The 22,133-nt window shown below is 36.7% G+C and overlaps 1 protein-coding gene across 2 annotated transcripts; it reads right to left on the minus strand.

The window, feature by feature from the left end:
- Positions 1–1,155: 1,155 nt before the first annotated feature.
- On the minus strand, positions 1,156–17,975 carry HINT3 (histidine triad nucleotide binding protein 3). Of its 2 annotated transcripts, XM_082406297.1 has the most exons (6): positions 17,656–17,975; positions 13,027–13,078; positions 10,310–10,427; positions 5,924–5,993; positions 3,673–3,799; positions 1,156–1,548 (listed from the first exon to the last, which is right to left on the minus strand). In XM_082406297.1, the coding sequence occupies exons 1-6, from the start codon at positions 17,793–17,795 to the stop codon at positions 1,516–1,518; spliced, it is 540 nt and encodes a 179-aa protein (XP_082262423.1). In that variant the 5' UTR covers positions 17,796–17,975; the 3' UTR covers positions 1,156–1,515. The 2 variants fall into 2 exon arrangements, with proteins under 2 accessions (XP_082262423.1, XP_082262422.1); XM_082406296.1 differs by lacking the exon at positions 13,027–13,078 and having other exon boundaries at positions 17,595–17,954.
- Positions 17,976–22,133: the final 4,158 nt, after the last annotated feature.

Below are 22,133 nucleotides of genomic sequence, written 5' to 3' on the forward strand. Positions count from 1 at the left end.
CACAGGCTTTCTCTAGTTGCAGAGAGCGGGGGCTGCTCTTCGTTGTGGTGCGCGGGCTTCTCATTGCGGTGGCTTCTCTTGTTGTGTAGCACGGACTCTAGGCGCAGGGGCTTCAGTAGTTGTGGCACGCGGGCTCAGTAGTTGTGGCTCACGGGCTCTAGAGCGCAGGCTCAGTAGTTGTGGCACACGGGCTTAGTTGCTCCACGGCATGTGGGATCTTCCCGGACCAGGGCTCGAACCTGTGTCCCATGCATTGGCAGGTGGATTCTTAACCACTGTGCCACCGGGGAAGCCCACCAAATGTTTTTTGAATGAATTAATGAACAAATGAACTAAACAATATTGATTCCAGAGGTTGTAACTAAGTATTTCATTACTTAAAACTATGTTTAATATCATCCCCCCAAAAAAAGGAAAAAAAAAAAAAACTACTCTTCTCAGCCTGTTTCTAAGATCAATACTTTAATCCTTATGTTCATTTATATTCATGTACATGGTACAGTTATACACTGGCACAATGTAAGATTAGCTTTCAGTACTTATTTTTCATTCACATTCACTATTGTTAGTGTAGATTAGCACCAAAAGACAATTCCTAAAGAAATATGTCTCATTAAATGATTTATAAATATACTAATGTTGTTATTAAAATAAATTTTCTCATCCAACCTATCTCTACTTTCAAATCAGGACTTTTTCATGATAAAAGACAGGTCTAACCACTTTTTAATTCTGATTTTCCTTTGGTACAATAAACAAGCCATAAAGCAACAGTTTCTGCCAGTTTTAATACATTAATGTAACCACTTATGTTTCTTCCCCATTTACGTTCTTACAGGTAAAATTCCATTGCAATGAATTCTCTTGGATAGCCAAATTGATTGTTATAGCAAATTCACTGTTACAGTGAAATTATTTTATATATATTACATAGCTTCAGGATCAATTTATTACAAAGATGCTAGGATTCAAGAAGTGAAAACCAGTATCTGAAACCTGAGTAAAAAGTGACACATATACAGTTCTTTCCATCAATAAGATCAGAGATCACTGTGTAGTATGGTACTCTTTATTTTGAAATTTTATGTGTAAAATTATAGAACAATCAAGAAATAATTTCTCTTTCTCCTTCATATAATAAAGGCTCCAACAAAGTACTTTTTATTCCAGTTTATTCTTCATAAATAAATCACTATTACAATTGACTATCTATTGAGAAATAAAAATGTTTGAACTTTAAAAAAAATACAGAGCCCTTCTTGATTAACAGAATTTGTTTTAATGGGATTTTATCTATAGTATCTTATACCTTAGACAAGGAACCACTAAAACAAAGTCAATGACAAAATATTCATATAACTATATCACAGATTTCAGGAAACAAACATTAAGAAACAATTTAAGACTACCCAGTAATAGCTTCTCATAAAACCCAATTGTAATTAGACTTCAAAGAGACCAGAATATTAGTTTATGTTGAGCCAAAATTAGGAAAATCTTCCACTGTTGACATTTTCACGTTCTTAGATTGTCAATCAAATAATCAGGCTGTAATGAAAACATAACACATTTTTTTATTCTAGTTATCATAGCCTACATGAAATAATTCTACTGGCACCCCTATTATAATAAGCCACAGCAGAAGAACTGGATACTACATATTCTGTTCCTAAAAATATCTTACAAAAAACTCTCAACATAATAGTTTTCAAACTATAGTAAAGGTGTTTATTCTATACTGTATATAAATAGGCAGATTTTTATCCACATTGCCTTTTTGTTAGATAGTTTCAATAAGGAAAATAAATATAATACTAAAGACATGGAAGAACCTGAAATGCATTTTACTAAGTGAAAGAAGCCAATCTGAAAAGGCTACATACGATATGATTCTAACTACATGATATTCTGGAAAAGGCAAAACTGGAGACATTAAAAAGATCAGTGATTACCAGGGATTAAGGGGGAGGGAGAAATGAATAGTCAGAGCACAGAGGATTTTCACGGCAGTTAAACGATTCTGCATGATACTACAATTGTGGATATATGTCATTATACATTCATCCAAACCCACAGAATGTACAACACCAAGAATGAACCCTAATGTAAACTATGGACTTTGAGTGATAATGACATATCAATGTAGTTTCATGGATTATAACGAATGTATCACTGTGGTGTAGGATGTCAACAGTGGGGAAGACTGCGAGTATGTGGGGACAGAGGGTATACGGGAACTCTGTGTACTTTCCATTCAATTTTGCTGTGAACCTAAAACTGCTCTAAAAAAATAATAAAAACAAAAAGAATAAAAAGTAAACTAAAGCCTTCTAGTTACATCATTTCAGATACTTTTCTCAATCATTATATATCTGAAAAATTATGTAAGATTTCAGAATAAACGTTAATATTTTTATCTTGATTTTTTTCAGTCTCATAATATATACTTAAATACCTAGATTTAAGGAGAGTTGAGATTCCCAGGATGAACCATTAACAGATCTCATAACTTTGTTCATTCATTTTTTCCCAACTAAAAAATCATGTAAGGAAATAGTTTAAAAAGTATAAAAATGTATTTCTAATTATTTTTTACTATAAAAGCATAGATAGTGTAGAAACTTAGAAATACAAATAAGAAAAAAATATCTGTTTTTTATCATACTGATTTTTTAAAGAGACCACACCAGCTTCCTACAAAATGTCCCACTTTTTAATTTCAAATATATACACCACATCCCTTAAATATATTTTTAATAAAATAAAATCATCTGGACAACAAGTTGAGGAGAGAGATAATAAGTTTGAAATATGAAGTTTGTAGAAATCAACTGCTTTTTCATTTCTTTTGTACTATGACTATAATAATAATCTGCATTAACTAATGGTAATTACTTAATTTGCAATTTGATGGTTTTTCAGATATAGCAACTATAGGTCACCTTATCATCATGGACACATAAAATAAGAAACATAAATTACTATCAAGTGGCCCTGGAAGGACAGAGTCATTTAATAACTAAAGCCTGACTGTCAGATTACAAGCCAATAATCAGTTGAATTCTATTCTACTTTTGCCCTAGTAAAGCAGAATTCTGCAATTTTTTTAGGCTCAAAGCCTCAACTTCAGATCTAGTAGCTGATGCTACTACTTGCATCAATTTCTGCAATGAGGTTGATGATGACAGAGGCAGCAGATAACATTTACTGAGCCCTCACTATTTGCAATGTACAGTTTAAGTGCTTTACATGTTAATTATTTCATCAATCCTCTTATCAACCCTAGATGTAGGCACTATTACCTATACGTAGGTAGTAGATAAAAAAACTTGGGCCTTAAAAAGTTTAAGTAACTTGCACATGGTCACTCAAGTAACTAACAGAGCCACAATTCAGAATTCTGAACTATTAATGCCATGAACTTCTATATCATATCCTCTGCTTACAACTGAGAGACTTTGCCATAGTATCTCTTCCTACAGATTTGATGACCTGGAAAAGTACCCCAAATTAAAAATATTATTTTAGATATGTGCAAATAGAATGTTAAAACAGATGATCAAGTCTATAAGAGGTGTAAGTGCCCACTGTTGCCAAGAAAAGAAAAACTACAACAAAAAGGACAAATATTTTAAATATTTTTGATGCTGCTAGCATAACAATAATACTTACTGTGATAAACCAATAGGAATTCACTTTATAAACCAATTTTGATAAGAAGCTAAGCTGATCGGCTGGTGCCAGAACATGAAGGTGCAAATGGGAAATGGAACAGAATGGTGGCACATGGAAACCCATTCTGAAACAGCAAGGTAAGAGATAATTGACAAATTAGTTCTACAATAGTTTAAAACTACATTTTCAGGTTAAAACACATAAATATTAAAGATATTCAAAACAGGTTACCTAAGGTAGACAGATTACCACTCAAACATCTCTTTCACTGTTTTTCTTTATGAACTTGAGAGTATTCACACAGTTCATCTTCATGTTGAAGTTCACAATAAGATAAACTCTTCATTGAGAAAGGCTTTCACAGAATATTATGCCTCTGTATAACCCTTATGAATTCTGAGCTGGCAGTATGTCTTATTACTTCAGTTCTTATCATATTAAGCTTTAACTCTCCTAAAAGATGCCTCTGCAGTGAATCTTAAAATTACTGAACGCTGAAGTAGAAGTAGGATTCCTTTTTCCAAGACATAGCCAGTAGATGGCGCGCTTTCTCCTTTAATGAAGTGGTCATTTCCTTACCCTCACTAAAAAAATTTTATCATCACTTAAGTTTCTTGAATACTAAAAATAAGTTAGATGATAACTATTCATAACTATTTGCTTTATAAAATATTTACAAGAGAATTCCTTTGGTAAAATAATTTTCTAATATGATTTAACCTCTTAAAAATCCATTTACAAACAGTTTTGTAAGTCTACTTTGTAAGTGGAGCAAGGCACACCTGTAACAATAATTCAAGCCTAGAAATATTTGCCTGTTCAAACTAGAAGTAAGTCTCAATTTTTAAAAAAAGACTAAAAATGACTGGGAATGTGGGAAGAAGGCAAGGAGAGGTGCTATAATGCAGCAATACAGGACAGACTGTGGAGTCAGATCCGTAACATATTGAAAAGCTTCTACCACCACCCAGAAAAGGAGACTAGGTTTTCCCTCTATGAAACAGGAGTCATATAATGGAATCAAGTAATCTAAAAGCTAGAAGTAACTCAAAGGTTCACTCAACCTTTTCATTTTAAAGATTTTAAAGATGGGGAAACCAAGATCTAAAAAGTTGAAGAGACTTCCCAAGGTCACAAAGTTAGGCAGTGGTAGAGCTAGAATTGAAACTCAGGGCTCTTGACAACCAGTCCAGTGTTCATTCTTCTAATGAGCACTTCTATGACTGGGAAGGGAATGTGCTGATTTTGACCACAGGGTCTCAAGTACCATCTGTTCCTTGTCATTATCACCCTTGGATATAGTTCATAATAGTTTTCACAGGATTTTCACACATTCAATCTCATTTTAGACTACAAGTAGGCAGAGCAGGTATTATCTTGGAGAGTTTAAATGACTTGTCTAAAGTAACACAGCCAGTACAACTATAGTAGCAGCAAGTAACACTGATAGCATTAGAATTCAGGCCTCTGAATTCCAGTTCAGAGGTGTCAGAAGTAATCACTATGCCTGCCTTGGTACTACTTTGATCATACAAGGCAAAATCGAAACCTTTTAAAAAGAAAAAATAAATAGATTAATTAAAACAGTTACCAAATTGAATATTGTATGCTTTTACTCAAACTTTGGTTAATGTCAGAGTTCAGTTCAACAAATTCAAGTTACTTTCATGCTAGAAGGGTAATAATGTATTTTTAAATCATATAGAATAAATTTTTTCTAAGGAAATTCAATTTACTCACAATTTTATAGGAATGCACATATTGAACAAAGAGGACTAAGTAACTAATTTTACCTACCCACTGCTTCAATATACTTGTCTGTCCAAAACTAAAAGTGGTGATTATTAGACGATGTTGAGATGTGAAAAAAAGTTTTATTAAATTTACCAATGAACAATATATTCACTTTCAGGAAAACTGCATTTAAACCATGAATTCCGCCATCTCTACTTTCATTTTCCTGAGGAAATAACATTTCAGAAAAACCAACTGCATACAAATCAATTTTCACTGCAAAGTAAAGGAGCTGTTACAGTGGAGGATTACTAGACTGAATGTCAATATTATGACATAGTATGAGTGTGTTTCATGTTTGGTAATTGCAATCATTGTTGCTTTTGTTGTGATCATCCATGTACAATGCTTGGTGTCAGTCTATTTATCTCTTGTAAAAATAAAATACAGTGTGTGTGTGTAAAAAAAAAAAAACCAACTGCATATATTGGTTTTTATCTGGAAGTATACATACCTCATATTTTTGAAGTCAGTGAAATTATTCCTTTCAAGAATGGTTTTTCCAACAGTTACCATGTTCTCAACTACAAAACAGTAAAGAAACTACATTACACTATAGGAGACATTAAGTTCACTACCTAGTTATTAACCCGAACTTTTAGGGTCCTAGTAAGAAGTCGTATCAAATGGACACACATTTAAAGACTCATCCAGTAGCTCTAAGTTACTAAGAAGTTTGCTTATCAACAACTGAAATGAAGGTTCAACCTATCACAAACTATCACACATAAGCTGACTTTGAACAGCTGTTGAGGGATATTATCAAGTGACTGTTTAGGACATCTGATCCTACTGAGGTCTAATTCTAATCATAAGGAAACCAAGTAATTAAACAAAAACTGTTTGAGTTAAGAGGACAAGAAAACTTTGAATTTGTCTTTGAACTCAAATTAGGAATATGACATCCCTTCATGTTGGCCCAGCCGTGACTAGCTAAATGTTTGTTTTGGCTTCCAAACTCTCATTTGCCTTAGCATCTTTATTGTCTCAATGTTTTATGGCCTTCCGGTGGGAATATACTTCTCCATTAAAAAAATTTTGGTAACCCGAGATCTTCAAAGCACAATGCCAAACTTTAGATCTCTTTTGTTTCTGAATGGTGTAATCAAGCATTCGAAAAGAGAAGAAGTGAGAGAATCTGCAGAGGACAGTTGTTATAATGAGGCTTATAAAATCATTGCTAACAGTTTACTTCTCTAAGTCAGGCTTGAGTGCGAAGGCTTCCATGACAAGGCCAGTACCACAAGGTCAAAAAAAAAGCTCATGTTACTTCGAGCCAGACTGTATCTTGTTTTCTTTTAAAAATACTCCCAAGATGCAGGGGTTGGGGGGAGGGGTAAATTATGAGGCTGGGATTAACATATACACACTACTATATATAAAATAGATAACCAACAAGGATCTACTGTATAGCACAGGGAACTATACTCAATATTTGTAATAACCTATATGGGAAAAGAATCTGAAAAAGAATATATCTATATGTGTCATTGAATCGCTGTGCTGTATACCTGAAACTAACATGATATTGTAAATCAACTATACTTCAATGAAAAAATTTTTTAAAAAAAGAGATGGTAGAAGCATGCTGCATTCCATGTAACAAGATAGAGAAGGATTTTCAGCATCATAAATCTAGAGACTTTAATTGGATGACAAATTAAACTGAAAATAATCAGAAGAATGTTGACTAGTTTCTGGTTCAGTATGGAGACTTGTGTGATTATTCAATTTGCTTTTGCTTTCAACATAAAACCATCCTTGAAAGTATAATTTGAAAAAAAAAAATACTCCCAAGATGCCAAACATTTGAGTAAATAAAAAAGATTGTTTTTTATTTTCATTTCTTTAAAAGACATATGATTATTTAACAGCACCATGGCATTATAAAGTATATAGATGAAATATAAATGACAACAATAACACAATGTGTTGCAAAGTTTCTCACATTTTACATGAATTGATACAATGTTAACTCTAAGTAGGCTGTGATAATTGCAGGATGTGTATTTTAATTTCTCTAGAACAACCACTTTAAAAAAATACAAAGAAAAATAGCTAAAATGGCAAGAGATAAAGTGGAATACTAAAAATTATGTTTGATCAACCACAAGAAGGCAGGAAAGAAGAAACAGGGCAACAACAACAACAACAAAAATGGGACAAATAGAAAACAAATGGCAAGACAGTAGACCTAAATCCAACTATGTCGGTAGTTATATTAAATGCTTCTGAACTAAATGCTCCAATTAAAAGAGATTTTCACATTACATTTTTTTTAAAAGAGTCAGACCCAATTATATTGCTATCTTCAAGTCTTTAAATATAAATATTCAATTTGTAAGTAAAGGATAGAAAAAAATACCCAATGCAAACAATAAGTAACAAGAAAGTTGGAGTATCTAAATTAATGTCATACAAAATAGACACAAGAAGTATTTCCAGACATAAAAAGGAACATTTTACAATGATAAAAATGGATCACTGAGAAGACATGACAATCATAATTATGTATTCACTTAAAATCAGATCCAAAATACATGAAGCAAAACCTATTGTCTCTTTCCTATTTCATTGATATCTACTCTACTATTTCCTTCTTTATACTTTATTTTGATCTGATTTGCTTGCCTCTTTCTAGCATCCTAAACTGGAAACTTAGGTCATTGGTTTTGTACCTCTTTTTCTAATATAAGCACTTAAAGCTATAAATTTCCCTCTAGGCACTTCTTCAGCTACATTCTACAAATTTTGTTATGTTGTATTTTTATTACCAATCAGTTCAAAATATTGTCTTTTTTTACCTATTTATTTAGAAGTTACTTAAAAGTGTTTTAACTTAAAAATATTTAGTGCTATTCTAGATTTTATTATTTATTTTAATTCCATTGTCATCAGACAACGTATTTTATAATATTTTGATCATTTGAAATGTATTGAGACTTATTTTATTGTCCAGAATATGCACTATCTTGGTGAACATGTGCTCATAACAAAGTGTGTATTCTATAGTTAGGTGAAGTTCTGTTAATGTGAATTATAGTCGCAGTGCTTGAGAGTATTATTAAGCTCTTACATATGCTTATTATTTTCCCAACTTTATAGACTGTATAAAAATATTAATTGCAAGGACTTTTAAAGTTTTATTATGGAAATATTCAAATACACACAAAATCAGTAAAAACAGTACATATAATGAAATCCCAAACACCCACCATGCTGCTTCAAAATTAGTTAACATTTGATTTGCAACTGTTATAAAAACTTTTAACAAGAAAAGAAATACTAGAAAAAGAAAAGCAAGCATAAACACATTTCTCCTTCCTTAAGAAAAACAGTATAAAAGGAAATACTTAAGGCTATGGTGGCTGTTGCCTAGTACTAAATACTGCGTGTATATTGGCCTCCCTCTGTTGGAATGAGCATGAAACATACTGATAGAACTTAAGATGACTAAGGAATTTCACAATATCTAGAAAAAACAGTTTAAAAACTGGTAATTCAGTAGTCTAAACACTAATAAACCACATATCGAGGTTTTCATCAAAGAGATTTCTTAGTCACCTTCAAAAATCTGGCCCAATTTATCTATCTTGCCAGCTACCTTAAAGTATTGACCAAACATCCCAGACCCTGATGACAATGGCTATTGAAGCAGGTTTGAAGTAAACTTAGCAATGTCTTAGTAAACCGTAGCTGACAAGTCACAGGAAATCATGTATAGGAAAATACAGGATACGCCTGTAAGAGACAAGATTTCAGAATCTCTTTTTCAGAGGCTAAAAGTTCATCACTAAAATCTCATAATTAAACTTTGGTCCTACTTCATCTATGCAGGAAATTACAAGGTAGGAAACTACAAGGCACGTACCAATATGGTCTCACTCTCAGGTAATATGTACTCATATGCCATACTATAACTTATTTGTTTATAACTTTTTTAAATTAATTTTTATTGGAGTATAGTTGCTTTACAATGTTATGTTAGTTTCTGCTGTACAGCAAAGTGAATCAGCTATATGTATATATATATCCCCTCTTTTTTGGATTTCCTTCCCATTTAGTTTACCACAGAGCACTGAGTAGAGTTCCCTGTGATATACAGTAGGTTCTCATTAGTTATCTATTTTATACATAGTAGTGTATATATGTCAATCCTAATCTCCCAACTCATCCCACCCCACCTTGCCCCCTTGGTATCCATACGTTTGTTCTCTATGTGTGCATCTCTATTTTTGTTTTGCAAATAAGTTCATCTGTATCATTTTTCTAGATTCCACATATAAGTGATATTATACGATATTTGTTTTTCTCTTTCTGACTTACTTCACACTGTATGACAGTCTCTAGGTCCATCCACGTCTCTGCAAATGGCACAATTCCATTCCCTTTTATGGCTGAGTAATAGTCCATTGTATATATGTACCACATATTCTTTATCCATTCTATTTGTTTATAAGTTTTCATATTATCTTTCACTTTCAGAATCAAGAAAGCCATCATTTAAAAAGCATAAAGAGGCATTATCTTTTAGAGATTTTAAAAATTAAATAACATGGCATCTGAGATTTGCTTAAAATCCACTGTGGGAGAAGGTTAATACATGTAAAGAGATTGGCCACAAGTTAATAAATGTTGAAGTTGGGTAATAAATACATGGAGATTATACTATTTTCTTTCTTTTTGTATATATTTGAAATTTTTCATAATGAAAGTTTCAAAAAGCCATAATGCTCCTTTATCACAATACCTGGCTAAACTGTTTCTTTTCATTTGTCACTGCCATCACTGATGTCAATTCAAGATGATATAACCATGAAGAATACTGCCATCAACTTACCCAGTTCTATTTGATCTTTCTTTAGATATCTGCAGTTTCCAATATGCATCTTTGGCACCACAAGGTAATGATGAGGTGCTGCTGCCTTGGTATCTTTGAAGCAAACTAGGTCTTCATTCTAAAGGAAAATGTCATTTGTTAGTGAATTTTTAAAAAGAATTTCCTAATGCTGTTCTGGCATGTCTTAAACATCATACATAAATCTCAGTCTGATAGGGAAATTATGCTTATGTTACAACTAATCTCCATTGGGCAATTTTGTGATTATGCATTATGTCCATAAAGACAAGCTTTAGCTTCCTTCATGAGATGCTCATTTATTCCAGAGAAGAAAAAGACTTATATAAAATCAATTTCAGGAAAACAATTATGAATGAAGTTCATTAAAACTTCATTACCATAATCCCAGAGTTTTTTTAAATTTCATTATATATTTCTCCATCTCTACCCTAAGGTTTTTCTACTCCTAATATGTACTTTTAAAGGTTCTACCACAGAATCATAGCAAGACTGATAAATTCTTTTTTACATTTAATTTTTTTCCAAAGTGCCATTTTCTTCATTTATAACATCATCTAGCATCTATATATCCAGGGGTTACATTTTTAAACATTTTTTACAATAATTATAAATACTTTCTCTTTATGTTTACTTGCCACTTTATAGCATTAAAAAGACTGTGAAAGGGCTTCCCTGGTGGCGCAGTGGTTGAGAGTCTGCCTGCCAATGCAGGGGACACGGGTTCGAGTCCTGGTCTGGGAAGGTCCCACATGCCGCGGAGCAACTGGGCCCGTGAGCCACAATTACTGAGCCTGCGCGCCTGGAGCCTGTGCTCCTCAATGGGAGAGGCCGCGATGGTGAGAGGCCCGCGCACCGCGATGAAGAGTGGCCCCTACTTGCCACAGCTAGAGAAAGCCCTCGCACAGAAACGAAGACCCAACACAGCCAAAAATAAATAAAATAAATAAAAAAAAAAAAGACTGTGAAATGCTGAAACAAACTCTACTATACTGTACTAAGTTATGTGTCCAGTCCATTACATGTATGGTATCAGTTTTCTGGTTTCTATACTCCACACAGTAATGTAAGGAAAAAAGAAAAGGAAACAAAAAAGGGAGTCTTTCAACCTATTAACATTTGAGTTTCAAGTTTTTTCAAGAGAAAAATCTATATTCCCTAAATAACCTTATTCAATATCTTATATTAAAAAATTAGTCAAAATTAAATAAAATCAGTATCAATAAGCATAGTTTCCCAGAATGCACTGTTGCTCATTAGTTCCCCATTCCAAGAACTAAAATTCAGTTGGAACAAGGGCCTCATATCCATGCCAATGATCTTGATTTCAATGAGAATAATGATGAAAGGCAATTGTACATACTGTACCACGAACTTCCTTACCAGTATCCATACTGCTCATCTAAGCTTCAGGTGACTGACAAATTGACCTGCAGTGAGACCACAATTCAGTGAATGGGACTTTTTGTCTACTTTAGCCCCCAGCAGAGCCATGACTGAAATGGAGGGCAGCAAAAATACGGTATTACGTGTCCCTTTCCTACCTCAAGGCTTCTATAAAATGTCCACAATATCACTCTATTAAAATATTGCTTAAATATTGATTTTGTTGCTGTCCTCATTTACATACCTTCAACCAAGAGCTGCTAAACTGTGGGGGCACAGCAACACAAAAATTTCGATTATTTTTCCAGCTATTGAGTGTAACCTGCCTATAAGATGAGAATAGAGAGGGGGAAAACTTGTAACTTTTAAGACCTTGAAGTAAACAGTGATGGGTCAACTGAATGTAGCATGAGCTATGAGGAAAGTACACAAACAAGAAATGAATTGAGGTGCTTGCCTACAGAAACAGGGATTTATGCTGTGTTTAAAGAATATGAGAATCCTATTGCCCCCAAACTTTGAGGAAAAATCTATAGCAGCTGTTGCTTTGTGTTAATATATCAGGAAAATGAAAGGAAAAGAATCTGTTACTCTCTTCGGCTGATGCAAGACAAAGGTTTGAGGATGAGATAGAAAATTTAGTAGAAACAGAAAATCATGAGAGGTGACTAGGGATAATGTATGCAGCATACTCCCCCCAGCGCCGAGAGGAAATCTTCTGATATACTGGGGAGCGTGATGGGTTTCCTGCAGTTCAGGGACAGAGACTCAGACCAGGTGTTGTGTGTATGTGTGTGTATGTGCATATGTAAATTTATGTAAATATGTGTACATGTGTATATATATGTATGTGTGTGTTATATATACACACACACACACGTGTGTGTATAGTCCCAGAAGGCTGGTTGACTTGGGGAACCCCAAGAGCTAACCCTAACCCTAAAATAACAAGCATGACAATTATTTCCATTTTTATTATGGTTTTTCCGTCTAGTAGTAACTTTAAATATTCATATCCATGGAATGTTTTAGAAAGGGATAAGATCGAAAGGGATAAAACCGCAATGTTTTTGAATGTTTAAAGTTTTCCATTATTTACTTAATGCTTCCAGCTGAGAAACAACTAGTATCGGGGGTCAAATCTAGTACAACAAAAGTGTACTTCCCAGACTGATTCATAACACAACAATTTTATATGTCTTTATTTCCCCCTCAATTATGGCATTAACTTTTAAAAAATCCAGAGGTAATTCTTTCTGGTACAGAATACATCCCGATTAGAATTATTTTGAGATAATATAGCTGAATTCTACCTCAAAGCAGGAGTACCACTTCTTTAGATTCATGGAACTACAAAGTGCCAGTCTAAAGGATAACAGGAGAAAAACATTAAAGAAGCTCTTAAAAATCTGCTGTCTTACATGACTCAGCCATAAGAATGAACAAAATGCCCAGTTCTGTCTTCATCTCCCAAAACCCTATTTTGAAAGGTTTTGTTTACTAAATGTCATGTGTGAATATTTTATTTTCCCAATTCTCGTTAATTAAAAAAACCTACCAATTGACATAACTGTCATCATCACCAGTAGATAAAATTCCTGTCAAAAGCAAAGAAACGACGTTTTATTTAGCCTATGCAATCAATGATTGAATTAGATTTCCATTAAGCTTTCTAAAATACTGAAACTGGCTCTCTGATGTCTCTCCTCATTGCTACTACTGATCTAGCCAGTATTTAGACTCTTCATTTAAAAGAAAGACTGTCCTCCCATTCCACAGATAAACAGGCAAAAAATATGAAATGATATTTGTACAAGGCTATTCTTTGCAGCATGATTTATGATAGCAAAAGACTGAAAATAACCCAACTGTCCATTAAATTCAACTAAGACTGGCTGAATAAATTACAGTAAATCCATACAGTGGAGTATTGTGTAGTTATAAAAAGGAATGAGGAAGATCTTTATACACTTATGAAATCATTTCTGGAATAAATTCCTAAGGTAAAAAAGAAAAAGCATGGAACAAGGTTAAGCTATCTTTTGTGTAAGAAGGTGGAGTATAAATATAAACACACGCATACATATCTACTCACAAAGGAAAGATAAACCAAAAATATTTTTTTTGGTTTCTTACGGGGAAAGAGGTACAGGGTAGAGATAACAAGAGAATGGATACTAGACTTCAAATGTACTTTGCTGTACAATTTTGATTTTAAAAGCATGTGAATATTTACCATACATTTTTGGACTCAAAAAGAAAAAAAAAAGAGTAGTCCTTAACAATGGAAAACAAACAGAAATGAGTGAACCTAACTATATGTCATGTTGGTAGCATAATTACACAAAGAAAAGATAATTTCAAGTGACTAAAATACAGAATTTTGACTACTTATACCTAGTGACACCCACTAAAAGAGAATTTTTCATTTCAATTCAGATCATAGGCAAGCTTCTCAAGTGTAGGACATGCCATATTCATCTTTGGGCTCCAAGTGAGTAACACATATCAATAGTAAGCCTGCAAAAACTGTTTAGTAAATGACAGTTGCTTAAGTAGAAAGATAAAACTACCGATATTCCCTTATCTACCCCTTAAAAAAATGATGTGTCATTAGGGTTTTCATATACTTTTCCACAGAAATGGATGACCTTCGGGCTTCCCTGGTGGCGCAGTGGTTAAGAATCTGCCTGCCAATGCAGGGCACACGGGTTCAAGCCCTGGCCCGGGGAAGATCCCACATGCCGTGGAGCAACTAAGCCCGTGCGACACAACTACTGAAGCCCGCATGCCTAGAGCCCGTGCTCCACAACAAGAGAAGCCACCGCAATGAGAAGCCCGTGCACCACAACGAAGAGTAGCCCCCGCTTGCTGCAACTAGAGAAAAGCCCGCGCAGCAACAAAGACCCAACTCAGCCAAAAATAAATAAATAAATTTATATTAAAAAAAAAGAAATGAATGACCTTCTTAAAGTTGGAATTATGGCCATTGTTTGATTATAACAGCGTTTCTTAAACTTTTCTCATTATCACCCTCCTAAGGAACATTTTTAGACTTTTTCCTAATTGCCCTCCCATGATATGTTAATATCACAAATATATTGTGTATCTCTCATGTCCTATATGGCATAGCTGTACTTTATATATAAAGAGTAAACCATATACTTTCCTCCTTCACCTCCTTCAGGGCTTCATTCAAATGCCACCTTCTTAGTGCAGCTTTTCCTGACTAAAAATTTAAAATTGCATCCCTTTTCTCCTTTTTTGTTCCCATCTAATGAACTATGTATCAATATTTTGAACTATGTATCAATATCTATTCTCTATATAATATTTTACTTATTATGTTGCTTACTGTCTATTTCCTGTGAGTAGAATGTAAGCTCCATGAGGACAGGGATTTTTGCACATTTTATTTACTGCTATATCCTAATGCCTCCAACAGTGCCTGACACACAGAAGGCACTCATTCAAATACTGAGTAATGGATGAGTGACTGAGTTTCCTCTTTCTCAGGGACAAAGCTCTACCACCCTGGGCCATTTTAAACCTCTCTCCATTGGCACCTTCCCATTAGGATTTAAACGCACCAAAGTCTTCACTGTTTTAAAAAGCTTTCTCTCGGGCTTCCCTGGTGGCGCAGTGGCTGAGAGTCTGCCTGCCAATGCAGGGCACACGGGTTCGAACCCTGGTCTGGGAGGATCCCGCATCCCGCATCCCGCATGCCGCGGAGCGGCTGGGCCCTTGAGCCACAATTGCTGAGCCTGCGCGTCTGGAGCCTGTGCTCCGCAACAAGAGAGGCCGCGATGGTGAGAGGCCCGCGCACCGCGATGAAGAGTGGCCCCCGCTTGCCACAACTGGAGAAAGCCCTCACACAGAAACTAAGACCCAACACAGCCAAAAATTAAATTAATTAATTAATTAATTAAAAAAAAAAAAAAAGCTTTCTCTTAACTCCATCTCCTCCTGTAGTTACCTTACCTTTTCCCTTCTCCCCAAGACTGCCAAACTTCCTTCAAAAGTTGTCTGTATTTGCTGTCTTCAATTTTTTATCCTTCAGGTTCTTATCAACTACAATCTGCCTTCTGCCTCACCACTGCACTGCAGTTGCTCTCCTCAAGGTCAATGACCATCACTCTGGGGACAAAACCAGTTCTGATCTAAGTTGCCCTCTCTGCAGGCATATTGGAGAATCACCTAACCCAGATTCGAGGATTAGGGAAGGCTGATGTTGCTGCCAATTCCTATCTTCCTGACATACTCCCTTCTCTTAGCTTTCCTAGTTATCCCTCTGTTTCTCTCTTCTCTTTTCAGGTCCTCTTCCTCTGCCTCTCACTTATGATGTTAGTGTTCTTTACAGTTCTGTGTAGGGAGGGGCCCCTTCACTTCTTACTCTACATATACTTCCTAGGTGATCTCATTAATTTCCCTCTTTTCAATTTCCATCTATAAGCTGACAGTTCCTATAATCTGAGCTAGAGATGCATATCTCTGCAAGTGTCAGACGCCTAAATATCCTTAAATTGATTGGCTTTTCTTCATTCCCACTACTACATCTTATTTCAGGCCATCATCAGGCTGGATTACTTCAACAGCCTCATAACTGATCTCCATGCCTCCAGACTGGTCCTCTCTAAATCATTCTACAATGGTGTCAGATAATCTTTCAAAGATCAACCCTTTCATATAACTTCTCAACCCCTTTCTTCCAACCCAGCATTAACAGTAGCATTAAACACTGTAGAGCTTCCCTTCACTCTTCAAGTAAAGCCAAAACTCCTTAACATGAATTACAGTAGCCTTAATAACGTGGCCCCTTGTCTACCTCTCCAGCCTCATCTTTCACCACTCATCCCCTCAAACTCCATGCTCCAGTTAGACTGAATTTCTGTTCTCCTGTGGCAGAAACCAAACCTCTGAAGGTGCTCTTTACCAGGGGTATCTTCTCTCCTCCTCACCTGACCAATGCCTACTTACTTTTTCATGTCTCACTTCCTCTGGAAAGCCTTCCCTATCCCTTCAAATCTGGGCCAGATGCTCCTCCCACCAGCCTTGCAAAATACTGCAGGTGGTAAAACCATCTCACCATACAACAGGGCACTGTTACCAGCTGCCTCTTCTGTCCCTTTAGATTATAAAATCCAGACAGGGACTATCCTTTACCTTGCTCACCAATGAACAGTGCTTAGAAGGAAGTCAATTTACTTTTAACAAATGAATGAATGATTACTACAAAAACAACAACAACAACAACAAAAAACCACAAAGAAGCCCAGAATCTTTGGAGCTGAGTCTTTCAAAAGATGTTTCTTTAAAGGCAAGTCGAGCTGGTGGAAGAAAGTGCCTACCAGATCATCTGTTTTAAAATATCTGGACAAAGTCTTAATGCTCTGAAAATGTCCACATATCCTAACTGATAACATTTCTAAGGAACTGGACCCTTTAGTGGAAATCAGAATCTATTAAGTAATAGTTTGACCTCCGACTCACTCCTGCCAGCCTATTTTCAGTCAATATAACAAACAGGCTTTTCACAATTACCATTATCTATTTTCTACTGGTTTCTCTTCAGTACCAGTATTAAGAGTGCGGAATGTAAAAGCAGTGTCTAGAAAGGCGGGGGGAGGGGGGGTCCCTTTAATAAAATCAGAGGCCATACATGGCTATTGTCCACTAAATACCTCGGCAGCTGCAGAGAGACTTTACCACTACATTTTCTCCCCTTAGCATAGCAAAGAGGTGGCTGGTGACACTCCCCGCGCCTAGAGAAGCAAGTCTGTCATTATCACTAGGACACCCAGCCTCCCCCAGCCCCATTTAACAGGACCCTCCCCACCCGATCCAGGAGCGATCGGGTCCCCGGTCGCGCGTCGCCGCCAACCTCACAGTACAGGAGTTCAGTGCTGGGATCCTGCTGCGCCGCGATCCGGCAGAACACGCACTTGCTATTGTAGTTCTCGAGCTCCGGCGACTCTGCGGCGACGGCGGTGGTCTCCGAAGGGGACCCCAGAGGTTCTGCAGCCGCCGCTGCCTCAGAGTCGGCACATGACTTCCTGAAATCGCATTCTTGCTCCTCCGCCATCGCCTCCGCTCCAGCGCCGCCGAGAGCCTCAGGATTCTCCCGGACAACAGGGCCTACGCAGTTAGCCTCCCGCACCTCCTAGATTTTACCTCGAGGCGTCGCCCCTCGCCTGGCGCTGGGGCGGACAGGGAGTTGGGCACGCGCGCTGATCTCGGGCTACGCTAGACCGAAGGCGACTGACTAGCTGCGGAGCCGCAAAGCCAGAGGCTCGCCTGCACGCCGGCTGCCACCAGGGGACGTGCGAGGACGCTACACGGAAGAGCGGTCGGCCGCGGCAGTCGCCCATCCCTCTGCGTCTCGTTGGTAACTACGCAGGACTTCCGCCAAAACGCAGGCTCGCGCCCCACGTCGCGGTGACGTCACGGGAGCGCCCTGTCCTCGGGGCGGAATGGAACCTGTTGACGGTACTGAACGTCGTTTCCCTGAAGCCTGTAATGTAAGGTGCCCCAAGAGTGTATAACGATGTCTTAAAAAAAAGTTTTTAAAGTTTAATTTTTTAAGCTTACAAATTCGTAGATTTTAAGAGAATGAACAAAATTTCTAGAACTTTGTTTTCAACAAGATCATATTTGATGCTTTGCGTACGCATTTTCAGCTATGATAATTTTAGGTGCTAAGCTCAAAATGTGAAACTGAACTTCCCATCTGTCTTTAATTGTTGTTGTTGTTGTTAACAGCACCAGCTAGATCAAAATAGCGCGCTTTATCTCATTCTTCATACACGGGTAAGGCGGAATCCTGTAGTTTATAGTCTGAAATATTCCGGAACTTTACTGCCTGTGCCTCATTATGCCTCACCTGGACCACTGCGATATCCTTCTAACTAGTTTTCCTCCTTGAGTTTTCTGCCATTCAGGCAAAAACCGTGTGTTACCAACCCAGGTGCTTGGACTCTTTATAACTTTTCATAAGGAGTCTCAGACTAAACTTTTAAAAGGCCTCTCAGGGCCAGGAAAGCCATGCCAAGGGATTATCACAGATTTTGCCTAACAGATTTGGATGAATTCCTCCCTTTTTGAGGTTCCCCCCAAAATACCTTGAAACTCTTGCATTTGTTTGGAGGTGGCCTTCCTTATATATTGGATAAAGTTTCTGGGACCCTCTGAGTTTCCAATTTCTGGAGGGTTCAGGTAGAGAGAAAATATAAATGTTTCAATTCTACTTAGGGGTGTAATTTACCAAACTGCTATAAATCATTATTAGCTTGAGGGGAAGGGTTTCCTTGTATCAGGAGAACACAGAATAAAAACCAGTAATATCTCAGGCGAGACCGAAAAATTATAGCCATATCCATCAGTTTCCTCAATCCCATGTAATTAATAGTTTTATAGAGCCATCTGGTTTACCCAGTTCAGCGGTATGATATGAAAGTTATCAGAAACTTGTACTTGTCAAAAAGCCCTTTCTATGAACCTTCCTGAAATGAAGCATTTTTGTTTTTTTAAATTTATTTTATTGAAGTATAGTTGATTTACAATGTTGTGTTAATTTCTGCTGCATAGCATAGTGACGCAGTTATGCATGTATGTACATTCTTTTTCATATTCTTTTCCATTATAGTTTGTCACAGGAAATTGAATATAGTTTCCTGTGCTATACAGTAGGACCTTGTTTACCCATTCTCTTTGTAATAGTTTGCATCTGCTAATCCGGAACTCCCAATCCACCCCTCCCCCACTTGGCAACCGCAAGTCTGTTCTCTTATGTCTGTAAGTCTGTTCCTGTTTTGTAGATAAGTTCTTTGTGTCATATTTTAGATTCCACATATAAGTGATATCATATAGTATTTGTCTTTCACTTTCTGAATTACTTAGTATGATCATCTCTAGTTGCTGCAAATGTCATTATTTCATTATTTTTTATGGCTGAGTAGTATTCTATTGTATATATGTACCATATCCTCTTTATTCATTCATCTGTCAGTGAACATTTAGGTTGTTTCCATGTCTTGGCTGTTGTGAATAGTGCTGCTGTGGACATAGGGGGAGTCGCACCTGTCCTGACGATGTCCCTGGTGATACCTGCGATTGCTTTGCTCACTTACCTGTTACTTTCAAAAACTTGCTTCCCATTCCCAAACCCTGGACTTGATATCGTTCCCTACCATGGAAGTGGGAGGAGCAAAACAAAGTATTTGAAAAGTGTCTGGAGTATATGTCCTGGTGTGGGAACAGGCAAAAATATAGGCATTGTGTGTGCACAGACAGAGCTGCTACCAGGTGGGGTTCTGGATAGCTCCCCTGAGAAACAGCAATTTGAGTTGTGTGACAATAAACTAATTTTAAATTTTATTTGCGAAATGGAGTGCTCTTTTCTAATTTCAAAAGGTCACCATATGGGCCAGTAGCACCCCTGCTTCAGAGCAGGCTCTGGAGTTAGACAGCTGTACAACTTACCATCTGTGAAGACATGGGCTAAGTTTTTTATCTTTCCCTGAGAGAGAGAGATATATATATATATCTGAAGCACTCTGTTGCACACTTGAAACCAACACCTTGTAAATTAACTACACTTCAATAAAAATAACCAATATTGAAAATAACATACAATATGAATGTAAGTCACATTACTGTTATCAGTAGCAAACATTTATTAAGAGCCAACTCTGAACATCATACCATACTAAAACAAGCCTTTATTTGTCTGGCTTTCCTCATCGCTTACTGATCCATTTCTCTGCTCTCCTTTGCAACCAAGCTCCCCCCCAAAAGTTGACTGTACGCTTCCCAATCCCTCTCCCCCTCATCTCTCACACTGTCTCCCATCAAGCTTTCACTGCCATCATCCCGTCCAAACTATTCTGTCAAGGTGACCAATGACCTCCATGTCACCAAATCTAATTGTCTCTTCTCAGTGCTCATCTTTTCAGCAAAAGTTGGTTATTATCTTCCTCTTGAAAAAACTTTTTTTTCCTCTTGTTTTCCAGGACACCACACTTTCAGCTTTCCTCCTACTTGATTGGTTGTTCCTTCTCCAGTCTCCTTGGCTGCTTCCGCTTCTTCCAAACCTCTCTCATCACTAATGGGCTTTGGTCCTAGGTTTTTCTGTCTCTCTCTCCCTCCTTCTCTCTCTCCTTCCCACTCACACATAAAAAGCTGTACATATTTAACATATACAATTTTTATAATACTCTTCTCTTTAGCTATACTCACTCCTTTGGTGATCTCATGCAGCCCAATATCATCCCATTAGTCAGTGACAGAGCGGAGAGCCCAGCCCAAGCAGTCTAACGGGAACCAGTGCTCTTAAATCATGGTACTTTGACGTGTACATGTGTTCAGATATGTCTAGTATGAGTCATGTTTATTAAATATACATATGAATTTGTAAGAAAAATGCCTGAAAGAATACATACCAAATATATTTGCATTGTGATCTCTGGATGGGTAAATTATGTCTTGATGTTTTTCCTTTTTTTGGTTTACCTGTATATTTTATGTCTTCAACAATGAAAATATAGTACTTTTGTCATAAGGAAAACATTTTAACAGATTTTTAAAATTCAGGATTCCAAATAAACTTCATTTCCTTTAATCATTCTCTGTTTCATAAATAATCTCATTCTACAAATTTTTGAGTTGTTCAACCCTGATGTCAAAAGCCATGAAGCATTTTTAGGCAGATTTCTTGGTGTTTTGGGGAGAGACAGACAGTGGAGCTACTACAACCATATGTCTGATACAGTGCAGTATTTAGTCCATTTTGCGGTGAGGATATGGAAAGTGTGTTGGTGAGTTTGTCTTAATCTTATAAAGTATCATCTCGACAGTAAACACCCCTTTTCCACATCCTAAATAGAAATTTCCTGAACACAAATACAAAAACCTTCTCTGGCTTATATTTAGTAAATAGGAATAACTTTTTGCTGTTTCACCAGTGTCTCAAGAATTTTAGATTATTCTGAAGGTAAAAGAAAAGTGTGGACACATTTCCCTCTCCTTAAGAAAAACAGTATAAAAAGGAAATACTTAAGGCTAGAGTGGCTGTTGCTTGCTACTAAGTACTGCATGATTTTGGCCTCCATCTGTTGGAGTGAGTGAGATGTCTAACAGGCAAAAGAAGGGGAGGAAGGAGTGCTTGTGTGTGGGAAAGGAGGGAAATTTCCAGTTTCCGATTATTAAACTGCCTTATTTAGAGCTCTCTTTGAACAAATACTGGCAAGTGGCCCAGAGTCCCGACTTGTGACTGTTTGAGCTTTGCTGAAGGACTTTAAGGGAAGTCCTGATTTGTTGTTCTGAAGTGGAAACTGTGTAAATTATTTGTAATGGAGAGAATGATAAAAGAAAAAAAAAATCCCCTCTCCTTATAGCAACTTTCCCATTCCTGCTGTTTCCCTGG

The sequence above is a fragment of the Balaenoptera borealis genome (assembly GCF_965194805.1).
Source record: "Balaenoptera borealis genome assembly, chromosome: 9".
Classification (NCBI taxonomy): Eukaryota; Metazoa; Chordata; class Mammalia; order Artiodactyla; family Balaenopteridae; genus Balaenoptera; species Balaenoptera borealis.